Source organism: Zootoca vivipara, chromosome 7, assembly GCF_963506605.1.
Source record: "Zootoca vivipara chromosome 7, rZooViv1.1, whole genome shotgun sequence".
NCBI lineage: Eukaryota > Metazoa > Chordata > Lepidosauria > Squamata > Lacertidae > Zootoca > Zootoca vivipara.
Genome location: NC_083282.1, coordinates 75,176,246 through 75,194,722, shown reverse-complemented (window position 1 = coordinate 75,194,722; position 18,477 = coordinate 75,176,246). Strand labels below are relative to the sequence as shown.

General features: G+C 44.7%; 1 protein-coding gene and 1 long non-coding RNA gene across 14 annotated transcripts in view; one reads left to right on the top strand and one right to left on the bottom strand.

Moving 5' to 3' along the window:
- Positions 1-2,035: 2,035 nt before the first annotated feature.
- LOC118088151 (uncharacterized) overlaps positions 2,036-18,477 on the bottom strand; it is a 46,407-nt gene continuing 29,965 nt past the window's right edge. For 11 of the 13 annotated variants that reach the window (XR_009557950.1, XR_009557945.1, XR_009557946.1 and 8 more), the window contains 3 exons: positions 9,201-13,985; positions 8,813-8,941; positions 6,459-7,576 (listed from right to left, as the gene is read on the bottom strand). This is a non-coding gene — a long non-coding RNA (uncharacterized LOC118088151). Of the gene's footprint in view, positions 2,166-6,458; positions 7,577-8,812; positions 8,942-9,200; positions 13,986-18,477 lie in introns of those variants that run through there. The other 2 variants (XR_009557940.1, XR_009557941.1) reach the window with 2 other exon arrangements.
- Positions 8,129-17,756, top strand: R3HDML (R3H domain containing like). The gene is made up of 5 exons (XM_035124066.2): positions 8,129-8,472; positions 10,901-11,019; positions 12,579-12,711; positions 16,157-16,272; positions 17,532-17,756. The coding sequence occupies exons 1-5, from the start codon at positions 8,212-8,214 to the stop codon at positions 17,662-17,664; spliced, it is 762 nt and encodes a 253-aa protein (XP_034979957.1). The 5' UTR covers positions 8,129-8,211; the 3' UTR covers positions 17,665-17,756.

Here is an 18,477-nt window from a genome sequence, read left to right as displayed (position 1 = left end):
AATAGTAGCAAAAATCATTTAGTATGTCCATTGGTGAGCATATGCCGATAGCAGAAATCAACCATGTTAAACTGCATTAGCAAAGTTAATAAATGGAAACCAACCTGATTCAAAAGTGCCCTTTTTTCTGCCCATCGGCAACCCTCAACTTTTGCATTATTATTATTTTTTCCCAAAATTGCAACCTGCCACACTCCCTGATACCATAGATCTAATGTCACCTCATGAAAATCCTTCCAATTGTGAGCTATGTGGTCCTTGCTGCTGCCAGTACACAACAGCAAGAACACTGTATACTAAGTGAAATTTTTTTTTTTTTTAAAGGAGGGGGCTGGCGGGGACTTTCAGCAGTAGATGCCTTTGCTATGTGCTAGGACACCTGGAGGTAAGGGTTGTAACTGTGAAGTAATACTTGACAGCAAGGTCAAAAATGTGCCCTAGGTGAGCATGATTTACTGACTCCAGTCCACAGGCATCAGGTGACACCAGTGGATTTGGGGAGAGCAACTAGAATCATTAGGAAAGTATTCAACTAGTGCATATATAGGGAATAATCCAGCCAAAGGTGAGCATTTTAGCATTGCAGTGAAATTTCAGTGGAACGAATCTAACCAACCCACTGAAGCGAGTCTTTTGAAAAGACCTCTCCTGGTTAGACCGTAATTAAAATAAATTGGAAATAAATAGAAAAGAGAAAATAGATGAGTAGGGAAGAAAAGCTAAATATAAATGGTTCACAGAAATACAGCAAGAGGGCAGTAGAAATTAGGTGGATCTAGGTAAAATAGAAGTTCCTGCAGACCAAGTTTCCAGACAAGTAGCCAGAAGACTTATTAGCTGTCTTACCCAGTGTCCACACAACACTCCTGCCTCTCCTTTTTCAGGAAAAAATTAAAGTTGTAGCAAATGCCAGGAAAGGATACCGTATAAAGATAGATGTAAGAGTAGGAACAGTTTGGCAATGGAATAAACTGTGAACTCTTTTTTCCTTGCAAGGTTATAGACTATTATTATTGTTTTATTTATTAAATCTGTATAACGCCCTTCATCCGAAGATCAAAGGCGGTTCACAACATACAAAAACAAAATGAGAACACAAAATACATACTAAAAACAAAAACAAACCAATAACCCCACTCCCACTAATAAATTTAAAAGGTCATAGAATGTTAATCAGCCAAAGGCCTGGTCGAAGAGAAACATTTTTGCTGTTGCCTAAAGATATGTATTGAAGGTGTCCTGGGGAGAGCATTCCACAAATGGGGAGCCACTGCAGAAAAGGCCAGTTCTCATGTTGCCCATCCTCTGGACCTCTTGCAGGGAAGGCCCAGGGCCTCAGATGATGATCACAGGGTCCAGGTCAGTTCATATGGGGAGCGGCGATCCTTGAAGTATTGCAGTCCTGAGCCATTTAAGTCTTTATAGGTCAAAAGCAGCACCTTGAATTGGCTGGAACATAGCTGTCAAGTTCTCTCTTTTTTAAAGGGAAATTCCCTTATGCTGAATAGGCTTCCTCGCGAGAAAAGGGAACACTTGGAAGCTAATTGGCAGCCAGTACAGTGAGGCCAGGATTGGCGTTATATGCTCAAACCGTCTTGCCCTGGTGAGCAGCCAAATTCTGCACCAGCTGAAGTTTCCGAACCATCTTAGGGAAGCTTTTAATGTTTGATGGAGTTCTGTTTTTTAATATTTTGTTGGAAGCCGCCCAGAGTGGCTGGGGGAAGCTGGCCAGATGGGCGGGGTGTAAATAATAATAATAATAATAATAATAATAATAATAATAATAATATATTATTATTATTATTATTATTATTATTATTATTATTATTATTATTATCTTCAGAGGCAGCCCTATGTATAATGTGTTGCAGTAATCGAACCTACAGGTTAGTAGAGCATAGGCAACAGTAGTTAGGCTCTTCCTGCCCAGATAGCATTGCAGCTGGGCCACCAGCCAAAGGCACTCCGGGCCACTGAGGCCACCTGAGTCTCAAGTGACAGCAAAGGATCCAGAAGTACTCCTAAGTTATGAACCCGCTTTTTCAGAGGAGTGTAACCACTCAGTAATAGTGCCTCAGTCTTATCTGAATTGAGCTTCAGTTTGTTGGCTCTCATCCAGTCCATATCGGGGGCAAGACAATGGTCCAGCACATCCACTGCTACATCTGCAAATGCAAAGGAGAAGTCGAGCTGTGTGTCATCAGCATATTGGTGACAACATAGTCCAGAAATCCGGATAACCCAACTCAGTGGTTTCATGTAGAAGTTAAACAGCCTAGGGGATAGACACGAACCCTACAAAACCACAAATTGAAGCCTCCACAGGGCAGAACAACACTCTCCATGCATCACAAAGCAGTGCCACTCACCCCTAACTCGGACAGCCACTCCAGAAGCATGCCATGGCTGGTGGTATCAAAAGCTGCTGTGAGGTCAATGAGGATTAACAATGACGCATTTTCCCTGTCTCCCAACAGGGGTCATCATACAGGGTGACCAAAGCGGTTGCTGTGCTAAAATGGCCTAAACCCCAAGTGCAATGGATCTGGAAAATCAGTTTCTAGATTGAAGAGAAGATTGAATATGTACCAAAGGGGAATTTCACCTCGGGGTTTGTCACCTCCAGAGTTTACAGTGTGTTTGCACTTGTTTGTGTTCCCATTTGATATGTGAAGTCCACATCATGCTACCTTGAAACAACACTCATCTCAATGCTCCCCCATGTGAATTTGGACTTATCCAATAAAGAGATAATCAATCAGGCACCAAACCAATTAGGGTCACAGACAAATCATGTTTGATAGGTCATTAGGTATAGAGTAAGGTAAAGGTAAAGGGACCCCTGACCATTAGGTCCAGTCGTGACCGACTCTGGGGTTGCAGCGCTCATCTCGCATTGTTGGCCGAGGGAGCCGGCGTATAGCTTCCAGGTCATGTGGCCAGCATGACAAAGCCGCTTCTGGTGAACCAGAGCAACACACGGAAACACTGTTTACCTTCCCGCTGTAGCGGTACCTATTTATCTACTTGCACTTTGACGTGCTTTCGAACTGCTAGGTTGACAGGAGCTGGGACCGAGCAATGGGAGCTCACCCCGTCACAGGGATTCGAACCGCCGACCTTCTGATCGGCAAGCCCTAGGCTCTGTGGTTTAACCCACAGCGTCACCTGCATCCCAGAGGTATAGAGTGGCATCCCCTAAATCTGGGAAATGGTGGTGCCTTAGATGTGGGATTTTTTGACTCCTTTGCTGAGCCCCACTCACTTTCGCCTGCCCCATTTCTGACATTCTTCACTCTTTGTTTAAGCCACAGAAGAGGTGAAATGTTCACATTTGCAGTCTCTGCTTCCATACCTGATACACCACATGAAAGGATGCCAGTTGGCATGGAGTAACAGAAACATTGGCCAGGAGACATCATTTTTCTGTCTTGGTGGTTTAGAAAACACTGACCACTAACAAGATTTAAGGTTCAGAGTGGGGCAGAGGGCCAGCAAATAAATCAGATGAAATCAATAAACAAATGTATCTAAAACAATCCTGCAAGATCTAGCAAATACCCTCGGGACATCTTGGTTCAGCTTCACTATAGAGGCCCAATGTCACAATTTTCAGCACGGTCCCTGATTCTTACAGGGAGCATCAACTTTAATCCCATGAGGGCTTCATTTGTAGTTTCACGGTTTGACACCTGAGTGGCCTGAGTTCAAAAAACATCTCCTCCCTGGAAACATCTGTTTGTATGTGCAAACACTGCAAAGTTTCAAGCTTACTCAAAGTGGATCCATTAAAGAAGCAGGGGAACGAGCATTTCAGAGATGCCTGCAAATGTGGCAAGAAGATTCTCAACGTTGACCCCACTGTGTGGTAATCCCATGCTGACGACTGCAGTGCCTGGAGACAGACAGTCAGGTTGCACACCCGTAGCAGTGGCCAGAGGAGGAATGATCGCTGGGAGAGCGGAAGAGAGAAGAAATGACATGGTGCATCTGCAGCAGCCACAACCCGATGCCTTCAACTGCCCCAGCTGCAACAAAACATGTCTCTCCTGAATCCGTCTCAACAGCCAGAACAGGCACTATAGGTTCCAGTGGTTTGTCTTCTTGACACTCAAAGGCACACTTCTCCATTATTTCCCATGACAGACGGATGCCAACCAACAGGTGGGAGGATAAAAAAAATGGTCTCATGTAGGTTTTATTTTATTTTATCTTATACTAGCTGGCCCTGCCACACGTTGCCGTGGCTAATCCCTGTGACTGCCACCACCCTGTGTCGATCCATGACGTATCCCGCTCCCTCCCCTCCGGCTTTTCCCTGTGATTCCCCCAAACTGTCCCGCCCCATGACGTATCACGCCCCCTCTTTCCCCTCACCCCCGGGTCATCCCTGTGATTGGCCCCACTGTGTCCTGACCTATCCCGTCCCCTCCTCCCCCCAACCCCCACCCAGGCGAGTCAGCACCTCCATTCAGCCTAGTCTGTAAAGGTTTCGGCCTAGTATGTAAACGGCAGCCGAGGTGCTGTTGAGAGAGAAGGTTCTATAGGTGCAGTACCAGTGTAGCCGCCACTAGAGGGTGCTGGTTTGCAACCTGGTTCTTTTCCCAGCATGCACTTTCGGCTGAGTGGTGCGTTCTCTAACTTGGTTTTGGGGGGTTTCACCTGGCGGAGGTGTAGCATCTGTCTTTGAAAACCTTAAAAGAGCCTTTGGACATTCGCATGGGACGTTGTGTTCAAATTTGAACGCAATCGGTGAAGTGGTTTCGGAGAAAAGTGGATAGTAACCCACATACCCAGTTTACATATATATATATATATATATATATATATATATATATATATAGAGAGAGAGAGAGAGAGAGAGAGAGAGAGAGAGAGAGAGAGATAGTATATGTATGTGTGTATATATGTATATATATATATATATATATATATATATATATATATATATAGTAGATTTCGGAAATGTACATCCAGGTTTTTTTCCTTTAATTTTTTTTGGGGCCCCCAAGAGAGTGGGGCCCTAAGCTATAGCTTGTTTAGCTTATACGTAAATCTGGTACTGGTTATTGTTTTTCTGTGAGCTTCCCAGAAACTGCTGGCTGGCTGCTGTTGGAAGCAAATGGCTGGACTAGACGGACTTTTGGTTTGACACTGCAGGGCAGGACGTACCATCTTGCCAGGTCTGCAGACAACCTTGTATATTAGAAGCCAATTGTTTTTGCCTGTGTGTCAACCATTGAGCGCTCGTGGTGTGGTGACTGGCCAATGCGAAAGGCATGGTTAGCCAGTTTGAAGATTTATCTCCTCTTCCTTTCTTTCTTTCTCTCTTTCTCAAGTCATTAAAAAAGAAAATTGGTTGGGGACAGCTGCTGACTCCAGTCAAACTGTGTGTGCTTTTTGGCTCATCGCAAAGCACTCTTTGCAGATACCGTGTGCTTTGGCAAACAGGACAGTCTGGGCTGCAGGATATTACACCTGGCAGGGATACAAAACCTACCAGTTCCTGGAATGTAGATTGTCTGGCAGGGTGCTGATTAAGCAGCCCTTTCAATCTGTGCCCAAGACAAAGCCCCATAATAAGATGCTTTCAAGTTAGCTTGCTTTACAGTGGCTGACATCCACAGCTGGGCCCCACTGGATCCAGACCACTCAGTCTGTCAAACAGAAACCAAAAGTCTCTTCTCAAACGTAATGTGTTTGGAAGGTTAAATGGGCATAACATTGCGAGATTACAGGCGACATGTGCTGGGCTTCATTTTGTCTCCTTCCAGGAGAGATTATAAATCATTAAACACACTTAGAGAGCCCAGTCCTTTCCGGAAGTTTGGAGGTTATTTAAAAGAACTAAAACAGAGGTTCACAAAATGTATACAATGCAAGAGAGAGGGCTAGCAGACAAGTCCAAAATGATGCCTGTCCAAGAGAGCTATAAAATATGCCAAGAAAATGTTTCAGCTGATTAGATGTTACTTATACCAAATTTGGGGACCCAGGTGGCGCTGTGGGTTAAACCACTGAGCTAGGGCTTGCTGATCAGAAGGTTGGCGGTTCGAATCCCTGTGACGGGGTGAGCTCCCGTTGCTTGGTCCCAGCTCCTGCCAACCTAGCAGTTTGAAAGCACGTCAAAATGCAAGTAGATAAATAGGAACCGTTACAGCGGGAAGGTAAACGGCGTTTCCATGTGCTGCTCTGGTTTGCCAGAAGCGGCTTTGTCATGCTGGCCACATGAGCTGGAAGCTGTACGCCGGCTCCCTCGGCCAATAATGCGAGATGAGCGCGCAACCCCAGAGTCGGTCACGACTGGACCTAATGGTCAGGGGTCCCTTTACCTTTACCTTTACCTATACCAAATTTATTGAGAGTTCTGTGGAAGGGACAAAGGCAAATTTTCTTCTTTTAAATGTATCCAATAAAATCCCACCAAAATGAAACAAAAGATGTCGCCTTTGTTTCCCTCTTTCTTTCTTTCTTTCTTTCTTTCTTTCCAAGCAGAAACTGCACTGAAAGCGGGACCAACATGACCACCCCACAAGCACCATGAGCACAGATTGTCATAGCGCAATGAAAAGGATTTCTCTGTAGGAGTCCTGGCAATGTGCATGCTGGCAACAGCAGCATTTGAAGGAAGGGGCAGATCAGCAGTGACACCTTTCCAGGTCCCAGGAAATGCAATACCTCTACTTCTGGGACAACCAAGTGCAGATCTAGCAGAAAGCAGTCAGTTCAGTTGCGGAGCTTCTGGAGTGCTGCAACAGGTGCCTCAACTGTGAAGTAAGTCCAACGGAAGGTGGAGGGGGCGCCTCTGAAATTTGAGACACCAAGGTCTGGCACTGGGGAGGACACTGCTGCCACTCTGTCCTGTGTCACCTGCCGCTGCTGGAGATATGCACGTTCTCCTGCCTTAAGTCTGACAACAACCCTAGGGATACAGGGAGCTGCCTTATACCAAATCATACTATTGGTCCATTTAGCTCAGTATTCTCCGCACTGAATGGCTGTGCCGTTACAGGCAGGGTCCTCTCCCAGCTCTACCTGAAGATGCTGGAGACTGGACCCGAGAGCTTTTGCTCACAGACTCTGTCACTGAATGAGCCTGGTCCCTTCCCCAAAGCGCAGAAATTCTCCTCAATTAAATGCATGCTGCCCCTGGAGGAAAACTGCTCCCAACTTTCAGGGCACAGGCATCCATTTACTCACTCTTTGCAGCTTCCTCTACCTCGAAGTTCACAACAAGCAGAGACACTTGGTAGAGACGGAGCCATGTGTACACAGGGGAAAGGCCATAAATTGCTCAGCTGGACCCTTTTCAAACTTGAGGACGTTCCCGAAGGGAAGAGATCAGATGCGGGTTTCTGCGTCAGATTGCCATCAAAGACTCCTTGGGCTTGGTTGTGTTAAATCCCTCTGCCACATGTCCCTGAGCGCAGGTTGCTTGCAAAGGTCAGTCTCTGAATTTACTGCTGCAGCGGCAACTAACACTTCTCAGCTGCTCTTGGCTCAGCCTTCAAGGTATGTAGTCTGGGAAATGTCATCTCAGCTTCTTTAAGGACCATCTTAGAAGGCTTTTCTAGGACTAAAAAAAGAGAATGAAAAGTCTTTGCTATTTTTATTTTGGTCCTCTTTCTGAACAGAAATGAACCAAATGGAAAAGAATCCTTTAGCCTTTTGATTTCCTTAATCAACTTTTTAAAAAATGTATTATGGGTTTCTTCTTGCTTACTTATTGCAATAGCTTTGCCTGATGGACTGAATATCTACAAAAACTGTGGGAAGTTGGTGAATCTACCATAAGAAAATGTTATTAATTAGCACCTCTCTGACAGGTCCCTGCATATGTTTGGAATGGGATTTTTTTCCTGCAAAGACGGGGGGGGGGCTTTTCTTTTCCAGAACACCAGCAATAAATAAAATACCTCTGGAGATTTCACAGCTGGTCTTAGAAACTTAGCTCTTTATAAATGCAGCCTAGCTAAACTCATTCACTCCTGCTCCGAGTAAAGTTTTCTCTGGGTGTCTTTCCAATTGCGTTTTCCATCTCCGATGACATTCCTCACCCACCCACCCCAAAAGGAAAGGCAACAAATAAAACTGAATCTCTTTCTTTTATTTGTATACACACAGAAGCCAGAAGGAAAAAGATTTGCCATATCGCTTGCCCTTCAAAATCAAAATTAGAGGCTCAGAAGGAAAAAGTGTGCAGATCCTAAAATGACTCTCTTGCATGTGCACTTATATTTTACTGGTTCGGTCTTCTGGATGATGCAGAAATCCAGCTCCTACATGCTGCCCAATACTACTGAGGTCCTTTACCCAACCGGTAGCACTAAGGCAGGCCACACATCTGGCCTGGGTGTACCAAGGACTCGCAGGAAACGTTATATTTCCCCCCGGGATATGAGCGTGCTTTTGGACTACCACAACCAAGTGCGGGCACAAGTGTCTCCACCAGCGTCTAATATGGAATATATGGTGAGTTTCCTTTGTGCTTGCTTCTGATGGTGGGTGGGAAGGAACAATGACCATTGAGATGTTATGCAAAGGAAATATGGCACGTGTTTGGTTCCTTTGATGTTTATACATCCAATGCTCCAGGAATATACGAAGCTGCTGTATTCTGAGTCAAACAGTTAGTCCATCTACCTCAGAATTGTCTACCCCGACTGGCAATGGTTCTCCTGTGTTTCAGACCTCCTACATTCAAAGCAGATGCTCTACCAATGAACTCTTGTCATTTATAATGATTCTGAAAATCTGCCACATATACTTTGAAGGAGGCAGAAAGGCAGCTAAGCATTTGTGAAGAACGTACCTCAAGCAGAGCAATTTTTCCACAGGGATTTGTTTAAAGCGGCACACTAGATTATTGATTGTGTTTTGTTTGGTGTTCTGCTGAGCGGCGAACGTAGGATGAGGTTATGTCTTTTTGAGGTTCAAGCAACTAAAGACAATGATAGAGAAAGCAAAAGGTTTATTTGCAGACAGCTCGCTGAGAGATGATAGCAAGACACACACACTCAGAGAAAAAGATTTTGTTGTTTTTACAGAGCACAGTAAAGCATCCTTCTGCGTTTCAATAATGCAGCCCACAAATAGCATTCTTTTTAAAAGTTACAGGGTGGAGACATATAAACACACCGAAATGAAAAGCCCACAGTTCCAAAATATCAAGGTCCTTACTGAAATAAGCAGCAAGTTACCTTCCAATGAAGCCCATTTCAAGCTCTTCTCTGGAAAAAGGAGGGGAAGGGAAGGAGGCAGCAGAGAGCAGAGTCTTCAAATAGCCCAGAGTGTCCTTGGCAATGCCCTTAGCAACAGTTCCAGCACAAAATTGCAATACTGCCTGAGGGGAAAATCATCCGTGTTTTAGATAATGCTGCATTAGGCTCATTCTTTAGCTACTTGCATATCACTACTTTTTGGGAGCCGGGTTCATAGTGCAGGGTCCCAATGTGGCGTAACGGTTAGAATGTTGGACTAGGAGCTGGGAGAGCGGGGTTCGAATCCCCACTCAGCCATGAATCTGACTGGGTGACCTTAGGCCAGTCACCATCTCATAGCCTAACCTACCTCACAGGGTTGTTGCGAGGATGACCAGGGAAAGAGGAGAACCATGTACAACACCTTGGGATCCTTGGAAGACAAAGGTGTTATATAAAAGCAATTTTAAAAAATAAACTCCATGTAACTCTAGCACGCTTGAATCTAATTAGTGCATGAAGGGACATAGGGTGCTGATATAGGGGCAGAGGCGTCTCTAGGGTGCCTTGGCAAGGAGCTGCACCAGCAATAGCCACATTAGAAATTACTACCTTTTATGCATCCCAAGTGTCTGGAGTGAGGGCAAGGAGAGAAGGAAGGGCGAAGAAAATGCACCCCTTTGTGCTGCAGTACAAGGAGGATGGGAAGCTTCTCCCACATTTGATCTTGCTGTGACAGCGGTGGCACGTCATCACAGACATATACGTCGCAACTCCATGGTCTCTAGCGATCTACCTTTACACCACCTTGCCGTTTCTCCTGCCTCTCATCCCCCTGCACTTGTCTAAGCTCACTGCTTTACACAGATAGCTGGAGACAGATTTCCGGAGACAGTTTTGCCAACTCCTAGGTATGCCTCTGCATAGGGGACCATGCTGGAACCCTCCTTCCCCCAAAGTAATGGGTCTACGATTTCCTGCAACCCCGGATTACTAAATCCCTGCTGTCCATGATATTTCTGTGCATAGCCTCTCTTTCTCGGTGTTGCTGCCACAGGCATGCATGCCCAGGGGGTGTAGCTTGTAGTTGTGACCCCCCCCTTCCCCATATCCTCATCAGGCTGATTTAAACAGACCACCTGACAACTCAAGCAGTGCTCAAGAACTGACGTGCACATATAGCATTGTACGACTTCAGACAGTTTGCCTTGGGTGTTTGTTTGTATTCTTTAAAACCCTATTTTGACTCGTTTTCATTGTCCGGTTGCAAATTACTGTACCTTGAACGTCTATGAAAGTGCATAAATTAAAACAACAACAATACTAACAGAGGCTAAGCATGTTTGAATGCTCCTCCATGTGAGAAGATCACCTATGCATGGAAAGTGAGTATATCAGGCAGAAAGTTGGGCTTGTCAGACTGACATGGACGATTTTAAGGTGAAGTACCATTAGCCAGGTACTTTCCTAGTCTGAAATGAAGCTGTCCTGTTTGACTTGCTATTTCTGAATCTACTAGTCTATGACACTATATCTTCCAAGGAAAAACATTGACGCTTATATTTCCCTTGCTTGCATTGCATATATCTTGTTAAATGTTTGATAGATTGACTGAGCACTTTGTTTTACCTTGAGCAGCAGTAACTCACTGTCTGTTGTGTGTTTTTTCTTCCTCCCACCCCCTGCCTCATATCCACTAGGTGTGGGATGAGAGGCTTGCCAGATCTGCAGAAGCCTGGGCAAGACAGTGTGCATGGGAACATGGACCTCCACAACTGATGAAATTCATTGGTCAAAACCTCGCCATTCACTCGGGCAGGTAAGCAGTGTCTTCTGGGAATGCTAGGTCTGTAGATGTTGCGTTAAAGATGTTGCACTGATTGTGCAAATACACATCACCGCAAGTACACCTCTGAACTGCTGAGAGAGTCTTTTGTCCTGCCCTTCTTTTCATGGATCAAGTGGGATTCGTTTTAAGGGATTTCTAAACAGTGCACAATGTAAAAAAAATGGGCATGTGTGCTACAAAGGAAGCAAGCATGCTATCAACCTCAGTGTTGCCTCCGTCTCACTAAAATATTACGGGTGGAATTCAGTGTAACACTAAGGAGGTTGATCCACCTGTGCAATAATTTCTACTTGCCTGACAGAGTGATCTCCCCTCTCCTCGTGCCAGAGTGGATTTGAGGGAGGCTTGGGGAGTGTGTGGAGGAAGGCAAGTTTGAGGAACCCCTTTTTTGCACTAGTTTCCCTTAACATTGATTATGCATATTGAAGTGCTGTTTTATCACAGCAATGGTTAAAAAAAAAGTCATTTAGGTCCAAGGTATATGTTACCAGAGATGACTGGACACACCAATGTGTTGTGTGTCCCCCTGTGTTTTTGATAAATACATGTCACATAACATCAATGCCTAGATTTCTCTGCCCTTTCCCCCCACTTCAGTGGCTGCCTCTTGCAATGAGAGGGGAGACACTAACACAAATACATCATTCTAGATTCAGGTAGGTAGCCGTGTTGGTCTGGTAGCACCTTAGAGACCAATTAAGTTTGTTCTTGGTATAAGCTTTCGTGTGCATGCACACTTCTTCAGAAGGCATCGTGTTTGACATGTGCATTGCAGGGGGTTAGACTAAATCAGGCATCCCCAAACTGCGGCCCTCCAGATGTTTTGGCCTACAACTCCCATGATCCCTAGCTAACAGGACCAGTGGTCAGGGATGATGGGAATTGTAGTCCAAAACATCTGGAGGGCCGAAGTTTGGGGATGCCTGGACTAGATGACCCTTGGGGTCCCTTCCAACTCTACATGACTTCTATGATTCTGTGTCATTCATCATTCATTCTTCATCATTTTATTTGTGGGCCGCTTTTCAATAGTTAAAACAATGCTCAAGGAAGCTTACAATATGAAAGATTTACATAATTACCAACATAACAAAAGTCATAAACCATCAAGAAAACACATCAAAAAGTACACAACCCAATGGAAAACAATTTCCACATAAATCATAAAATCTAAAACTAGGAATACAGCATTAATGTCAATCACAATTTAAAATGACATATAGAAAAAATAAAAGCAATTAAGAAAACAAAAACAGAGCCCTCTCTGCCCAGCAGCAGCAGCAGCACTCGTTATTGAGCCTGTCAGGCCCCGCTCCAAGCCAGGTGGAAAGAAGCAGGGCAGGGCCCTTCAGGCTCCCAGCAGGTCAGCCATGCATCCTTTTCAACTCTGTGCTTACCAGGAAGAGGTGGGAAGCCTTGACGGTTGGAGGCATCTCCTCACCTTCCTGCATCACATAGTTTGGGCCTGGGGCATATGAGCTTGGATAGGCAGGTTTCTTGACATTTGCATTGTGTGTGGCCCTCTATAGGTACCGTTCAGCTTTGGACCTTGTGAAATCTTGGTATTATGAGAAGCGCCATTACTCCTTCCCTTATCCTCATGAATGCAAGCCCAGCTGCCCTTCCAAATGCAGCGGTCCTGTCTGCAGCCATTATACCCAGGTACAGTATTGTCCTGTAAAAAAAACCACAAACAGTGGTTGTTGCTTGGGTAACAAATTGTATTTGTTTTTAATAGCCACTTTCTTTAGATGCTTCACATCCCTTGTTTCAAGAATCACTACAACAAACCTAAATGAGGCCAACAATCTCCACCTCCCCCAATACTGAAGGTTTGTGAGCTGAGAATGGAAGATGTTTTGCCTAAGGCAGGCCAAGAGAATTGGTGGGCGAGATTTGATGTGGACCAGGGACAATAGTCCGTTTTTAACCGTGATGCTGCACCCACATAACGGTGCATATTTCAGCAAGAGGGATGGAGCAGAGGTTCAGGAACAAGGAACCTTCCCAAGAGATCATCTTCAGCCATGCTCTAGGGCAGGGGTGGTGAACCTTTGACCCTCCAGATGCTGTTAAACTACCACTCCCACAGTCCCTAGACTGGGAGTTGAAGCTGAGTTACAGGTTCCCCAACCCTGTTCTAGGGCTGCTGGTTCATACTAAAGAGAAATGTTTCTACCTCCATCGTTGCCAACCCTGGTCCTTTATATTGCCACTCACCACTGTCTGCAAACAATCCAAATGCACTGTCTAAACCCTGGCTTCTTTTCTGAAAGCATTGCCTGTTTTTTCCACTGTTCCATCCAGCACAGGAAAGGCTGTCAGTTCCAGCTCAGCTAGATGGCTGGAAGAAGAAAAAGAAATGGTCCACACAGGGACATGGAATGTTTTAAAATCCCTATGATGAGGATCTGTTTCTTAGACAAACAGCTTCCCTTCATGACTCAGGAACAACTTTCTTAACATCTCATGGCCTCTGTCATTCCCTGTGGTGGCCTAACAAACCACAAGTACCTTTTAAAAAACAAAAATGAACATATTTGCACCATATAGGGCTTCCTTGGGGTTTTATTGAGCATTTATCCTGGTTTTCTTGCACAAAGTTTATGCAGAGGTTAGACTATGTCTGGTCCTGACTGAGAATTCATCCCAGGTTGCATATAGTCTTCCCATTCATCCCAGGTTGCATATAGTCTTCTTCTTTTTCCCCACTTCACACTTTCCAGTGCTTTTCCCTGGATCTGCTCTACTAAGGTGACAGTGCAAATTAATCCACTTCAATTGTGCAAACCTAAATTTCTGGCCTGTGCCTGAATCCTTTCCGCAAAGGGCAAAATATGTAGTCTGGGCAAACTGTAGCCAAACAGATTTGTTGTAGCATAAGTTTTCATGGACTGGAATCCACTTCATCAGATGCCTGGACTTCTATCCTAAGTCTGCAGGTATATAAACATGAAAATGTTAGCAGTGAGGGAAATGGAATGCAAGAATACAGGTTGTGACGATTGTGTTAAAGCTTAAATGGATATAAAGTAATTACAGTGACCATTCAAAAACCAGTGGTGATGATGTCACAAATGTCCTGGCCTCTTAAAAGTTAATTAATACACAGTAAAATAAAAAACTTGTTAGCTTGAGGCAGGTTGCAAGTGATAGAACTGAACTTCTTGATAGTTCAGCAGTTCCATGCTGGAGATTTCCATCCCATAACTTGAAAACTATAAGGCGTAGGAAAGAAAACTATAAGGCATAGGAAGTTTTTATTCACACCACTGACTTTGACATGTGAAATAATCCAGTACAAATTTTTTATTCAAAATCTGAAATTATTATTATTATTATTATTATTGTTATTATTATTATTGTGACAATCTGTCACAACTGAACAACCCAACTGAAGACAATAACAGTGGTTACCCAGACCTCATTACTGGTTGTGAAGGGGCCACCCAATTGTAGGTCTACCAGTGTACAAGAGTGTCCAGACCACAATAATATGATAACATCATAACAAATGCCACAGAACTACTGCTAAAGCAGAATGATGTGCGGACAGGCGAGTATACGTAAATCCACCCCTAAATGCACTTTATACTGCGTCAATGACATGTTGCAGAATACACCCGGGAAGGTGAACTTCCTTCAGTCTGGAGGGGCCCTTCATATCAGTTGGCCCTGGGTGATGGAGAGAATGGGCCATCTGGGGCTCTGAGATCTCCTTTGCTTGCCTGCCTGATTCTCCTGATCCTTTGCACAGAGTAGCTGGTGTTGAACAAACAGCACCTCAAGGAACGGAAAAGCCCTTCCCTGCCTCCTTCGCAGTGAGTCATCTCTGTGGTGACAAGATGTTGCTGAAACATCTGGCACCTCAGTGAATACATCCCCTTCATTTGCTCATCCCCAAGTATGAGTGGCCAACTCAAGGTGGAAAACCGTCTTCTCCCACCTGGTCTGCGGCAAAGCATTTCCAACCCATAATGAATAGTGTTCCTCACAGCTCCAGAATGTTCTGCTCTTGTCTCTGGAAATACCCAGCCCCACATATTTGTCTGGGTGTCTGTCTGGTTCCTAGACACCTTTTTCTCCATTTTCCTGAAGGTTCATCTGTCTCATTTCCAGTGTGTTGTGTCTGGAGAAATGTCAGTGAAGAGGCAGAAGGCAGACTAGAAAGAAGAGGAAGAAAGGGGGGGGGAGAACAACTGCTTCTTTAAAAAATTAAGAATTATATTCAGCTGCTCAGGAGTAGCACATCTGCTTTGGGGCTGGGAAGGATTCCCTGCCTGAAACCCCAGAGATCTGCTTCCTGTCAGCGTAGACAATACTTAGCTGGATGGACCAATGTTTTGGTTCAGTATAAACCACTGAGCCTAGGGCTTGCTGATCAGAAGGTCGGCGGTTCGAATCACTGTGACGGGGTGAGCTCCCGTTGCTCGGTCCCAGCTCCTGCCAACCTAGCAGTTCGAAAGCATGTCAAAATGCAAGTAGATAAATAGGAACCGCTACAGCGGGAAGGTAAACGGCGTTTCCATGTGCTGCTCTGGTTTGCCAGAAGCGGCTTTGTCATGCTGGCCACATGACCTGGAAGCTATACGCTGGCTCCCTCGGCCAATAATGCAAGATGAGCGCGCAACCCCAGAGTCGGTCACGACTGGACCTAATGGTCAGGGGTCCCTTTACCTTTACCTTTACCTTAAAGCAGCTTTATATGTACATTCATGCAATTAGCATTTTTTGGAGTGGCTTTTAAAGAGAAACCTGCAGGTCAAAGGGACCCTTGGGACCCTGGTTTGGGGTGGTCTTTAACTCTTTCTTAATGCAATCTGCTACAGACTGTCCAGCTACACCTTTGCTAATCTGGCATCCTCCAGATGTTTTGCATGGGGTTTATGGGAGCTGTAGTCTTAAAACATATGAAAGGCACCAGGCTAGTGAAGCCGGAGTGACACACATGCAGCTCTGAGATTTTATTTTTTAGCCATTGATAGACCATGCCTTCATATACTTAAGGCATAATCTCATAGTCATGGGTGTGCCCTAACAAGGACAAATATTCTGGTTTCAGGATTGCCATTTTCTTATAATAACTGATTTAATGTGTCTCAAACAGATGGTGTGGGCTTCTAGCAACAGAATCGGCTGTGCCCTCCATACGTGCACCAACATCAATGTGTGGGGCAGTACGTGGCCCCGAGCAATCTACTTAGTGTGCAATTATGCCATCAAGTAAGTAAACTGGGGCGGGGGGGTTCATCCTGGAAAACACAGCAACTTTGGGGCAGAGTAGAGGTGGAAAGCTGGAAAGCTACCTAGTAAGAAAGCTGTTTAGTAAAGAGCAGAATGCAGACTACAGCCCAGTGGTGGACTCCGGGCCATTTTCTGATGAACCGTCTACTGCTGAGCTGGCAAACGCGCTGCTCTCCAGATGTCGTTGGACTCCAACTCTCAGCAGTCCTCATGGTTATTGGTCACAGATGATGGGAGTTGTAGTCCAGCAAAAACTGGAGGGCTGCAATCTCCCCATCTCTGGTATAGAGAAACTGAAACTTCACATGAGAGATCCAATGGTGGGGTGGGTGGGTGGGGTGTAGAAGCAATTTGTGAGGTGCAATATTGGATAGGAAGAGCTGCCCAGAGGGAAAAGGGTGACTCCATGGTTTTAAGCTTGGTAACTTAAATTGGAACTCATTACCAAGCTTAAAACCATGGAGCCACCTGGGATGAACAAAGACATAGGATTCTTTTCTCATTATGCATGATCAAGCTTTCTTTAGTGCCTCAGCCTTGCTTTTTCCCCGCAGGACCTATTGCAGTCATCAGCAGTCGTTAACAGCCATCAACAGGTTTACCACTCCTATCAGCCCATTCCCACCCACCCCCACCACCCTCTGTATATACATAAGGGTCTGGCTCTTCTGTTTCAAGTGCATCTGAAGAAGTGTGCATGCACACGAAAGCTCATACAAAACAAAAACTTAGTTGGTCTTTAAGGTGCTACTGAAGGATTTTTTTTATTTCGTAGTAACTGTGTTAGAGAGCTTTAAAAGGAGATAGGACAAATCAATGTTGAGTGAGGTCTATCAGTGGTGGCTACTACTTATGATGGCTATATGCTACCTCCAAAATCAGAGTCAGTTTACCTCTTTGAATCTGAGCATTAAAAAAGGAAGAGGGCTGGAGCCTTAACACTTTGGTGCTTGGGTCCCTAGAGGCATCTGGTTGGCCACTGTAGAAACAGAATGCTGGTCAAGAAGAACTTTTGTTCTGATCTATTAGGGCTCTTCTTATGAGCTGCAGGTGGACTACCTTATGAGATCAGGTAACTCTTATTCAACTGAATAATGAAACAAGCATAAGAACATATTAGATAGCCGGGTGTATGGTGGGTAGGTAGCACTTTTGGAGGGTGGGCTAAGAGTGACGTGTGACATCCAAGTGTCTAGCAATGAAACAAACACGTTTCGTGCCTCTTTTTCTCTTTCCAGGGGAAACTGGGTAGGAGAAGCACCTTACAAAATGGGGAGACCTTGCTCGGCCTGCCCACCTAGTTACGGAGGCACCTGCAGCAACAACATGTGTTACCTAGGACTCAAATCCAATAAAGTGAGCTGGTTCTGAACCAGGCATATGTGCTCTGAACGCCAGCACAGATCTTCTGGAAATGGCAGAAGCATGGCACAGTGTACAGCAAAATGTAAAATAAGTTGATTATTTATGCACATGAAGTCTTTGGCTGCTGCTCTTTCCCTTTCATTTGGAACCTCTCCCATAGATTAATAAAGTTTCGAGCATATTTATTCTCATTACTATATACAGCTATATATATATACACACACACACACATATATATAAAGGGCCTGCATTTACAATAGTTTTCTAAAGGGAAGAGGTTCTTAAATTTTGCTGTATTTTTGTGTTCTTACAAAAAAAAAGTTTTACATTGCAGCCCATTTCAAGGGCTTCTCGGTTTTTGTTATGCCAAAACAACTAACTTCTCTGATGCTGCTTCTCTCAGTGTTCCTTGCGGCTAGAAAACAAGCCAGTACATTTTCAAGGGAAAAGCAGTGTTGGAAACTCCCACTGTTCTAGGTGCATTTTGCGACAGGGAATTTCATTAGCGCATAGTACTGCGGCTAAGATTTCAGATTAAAACTGCAGAGTGGAATGAAAGGAGGACCCTTTTCTGCCTCCCCACTTCCAGCCACTCTCAGAAGACTGGAAGTATGGCTTTTTCCTTTCCCTTTCCCTTTTTGCAGTCTTCAGATGAGGACTAGACCATGTGAAAAAATGAACAAAATATTTTACTTGCAGTTCATTCATTTTCAGCTTTGTATTCTTGTTATTAAAAAAGTGCGCCTAGACATTCCATTGTTGCACCCATAACCTAGGTTTAAGGTGCCATTTAGCTCCTAGCTTTCATATCTCAGTTTC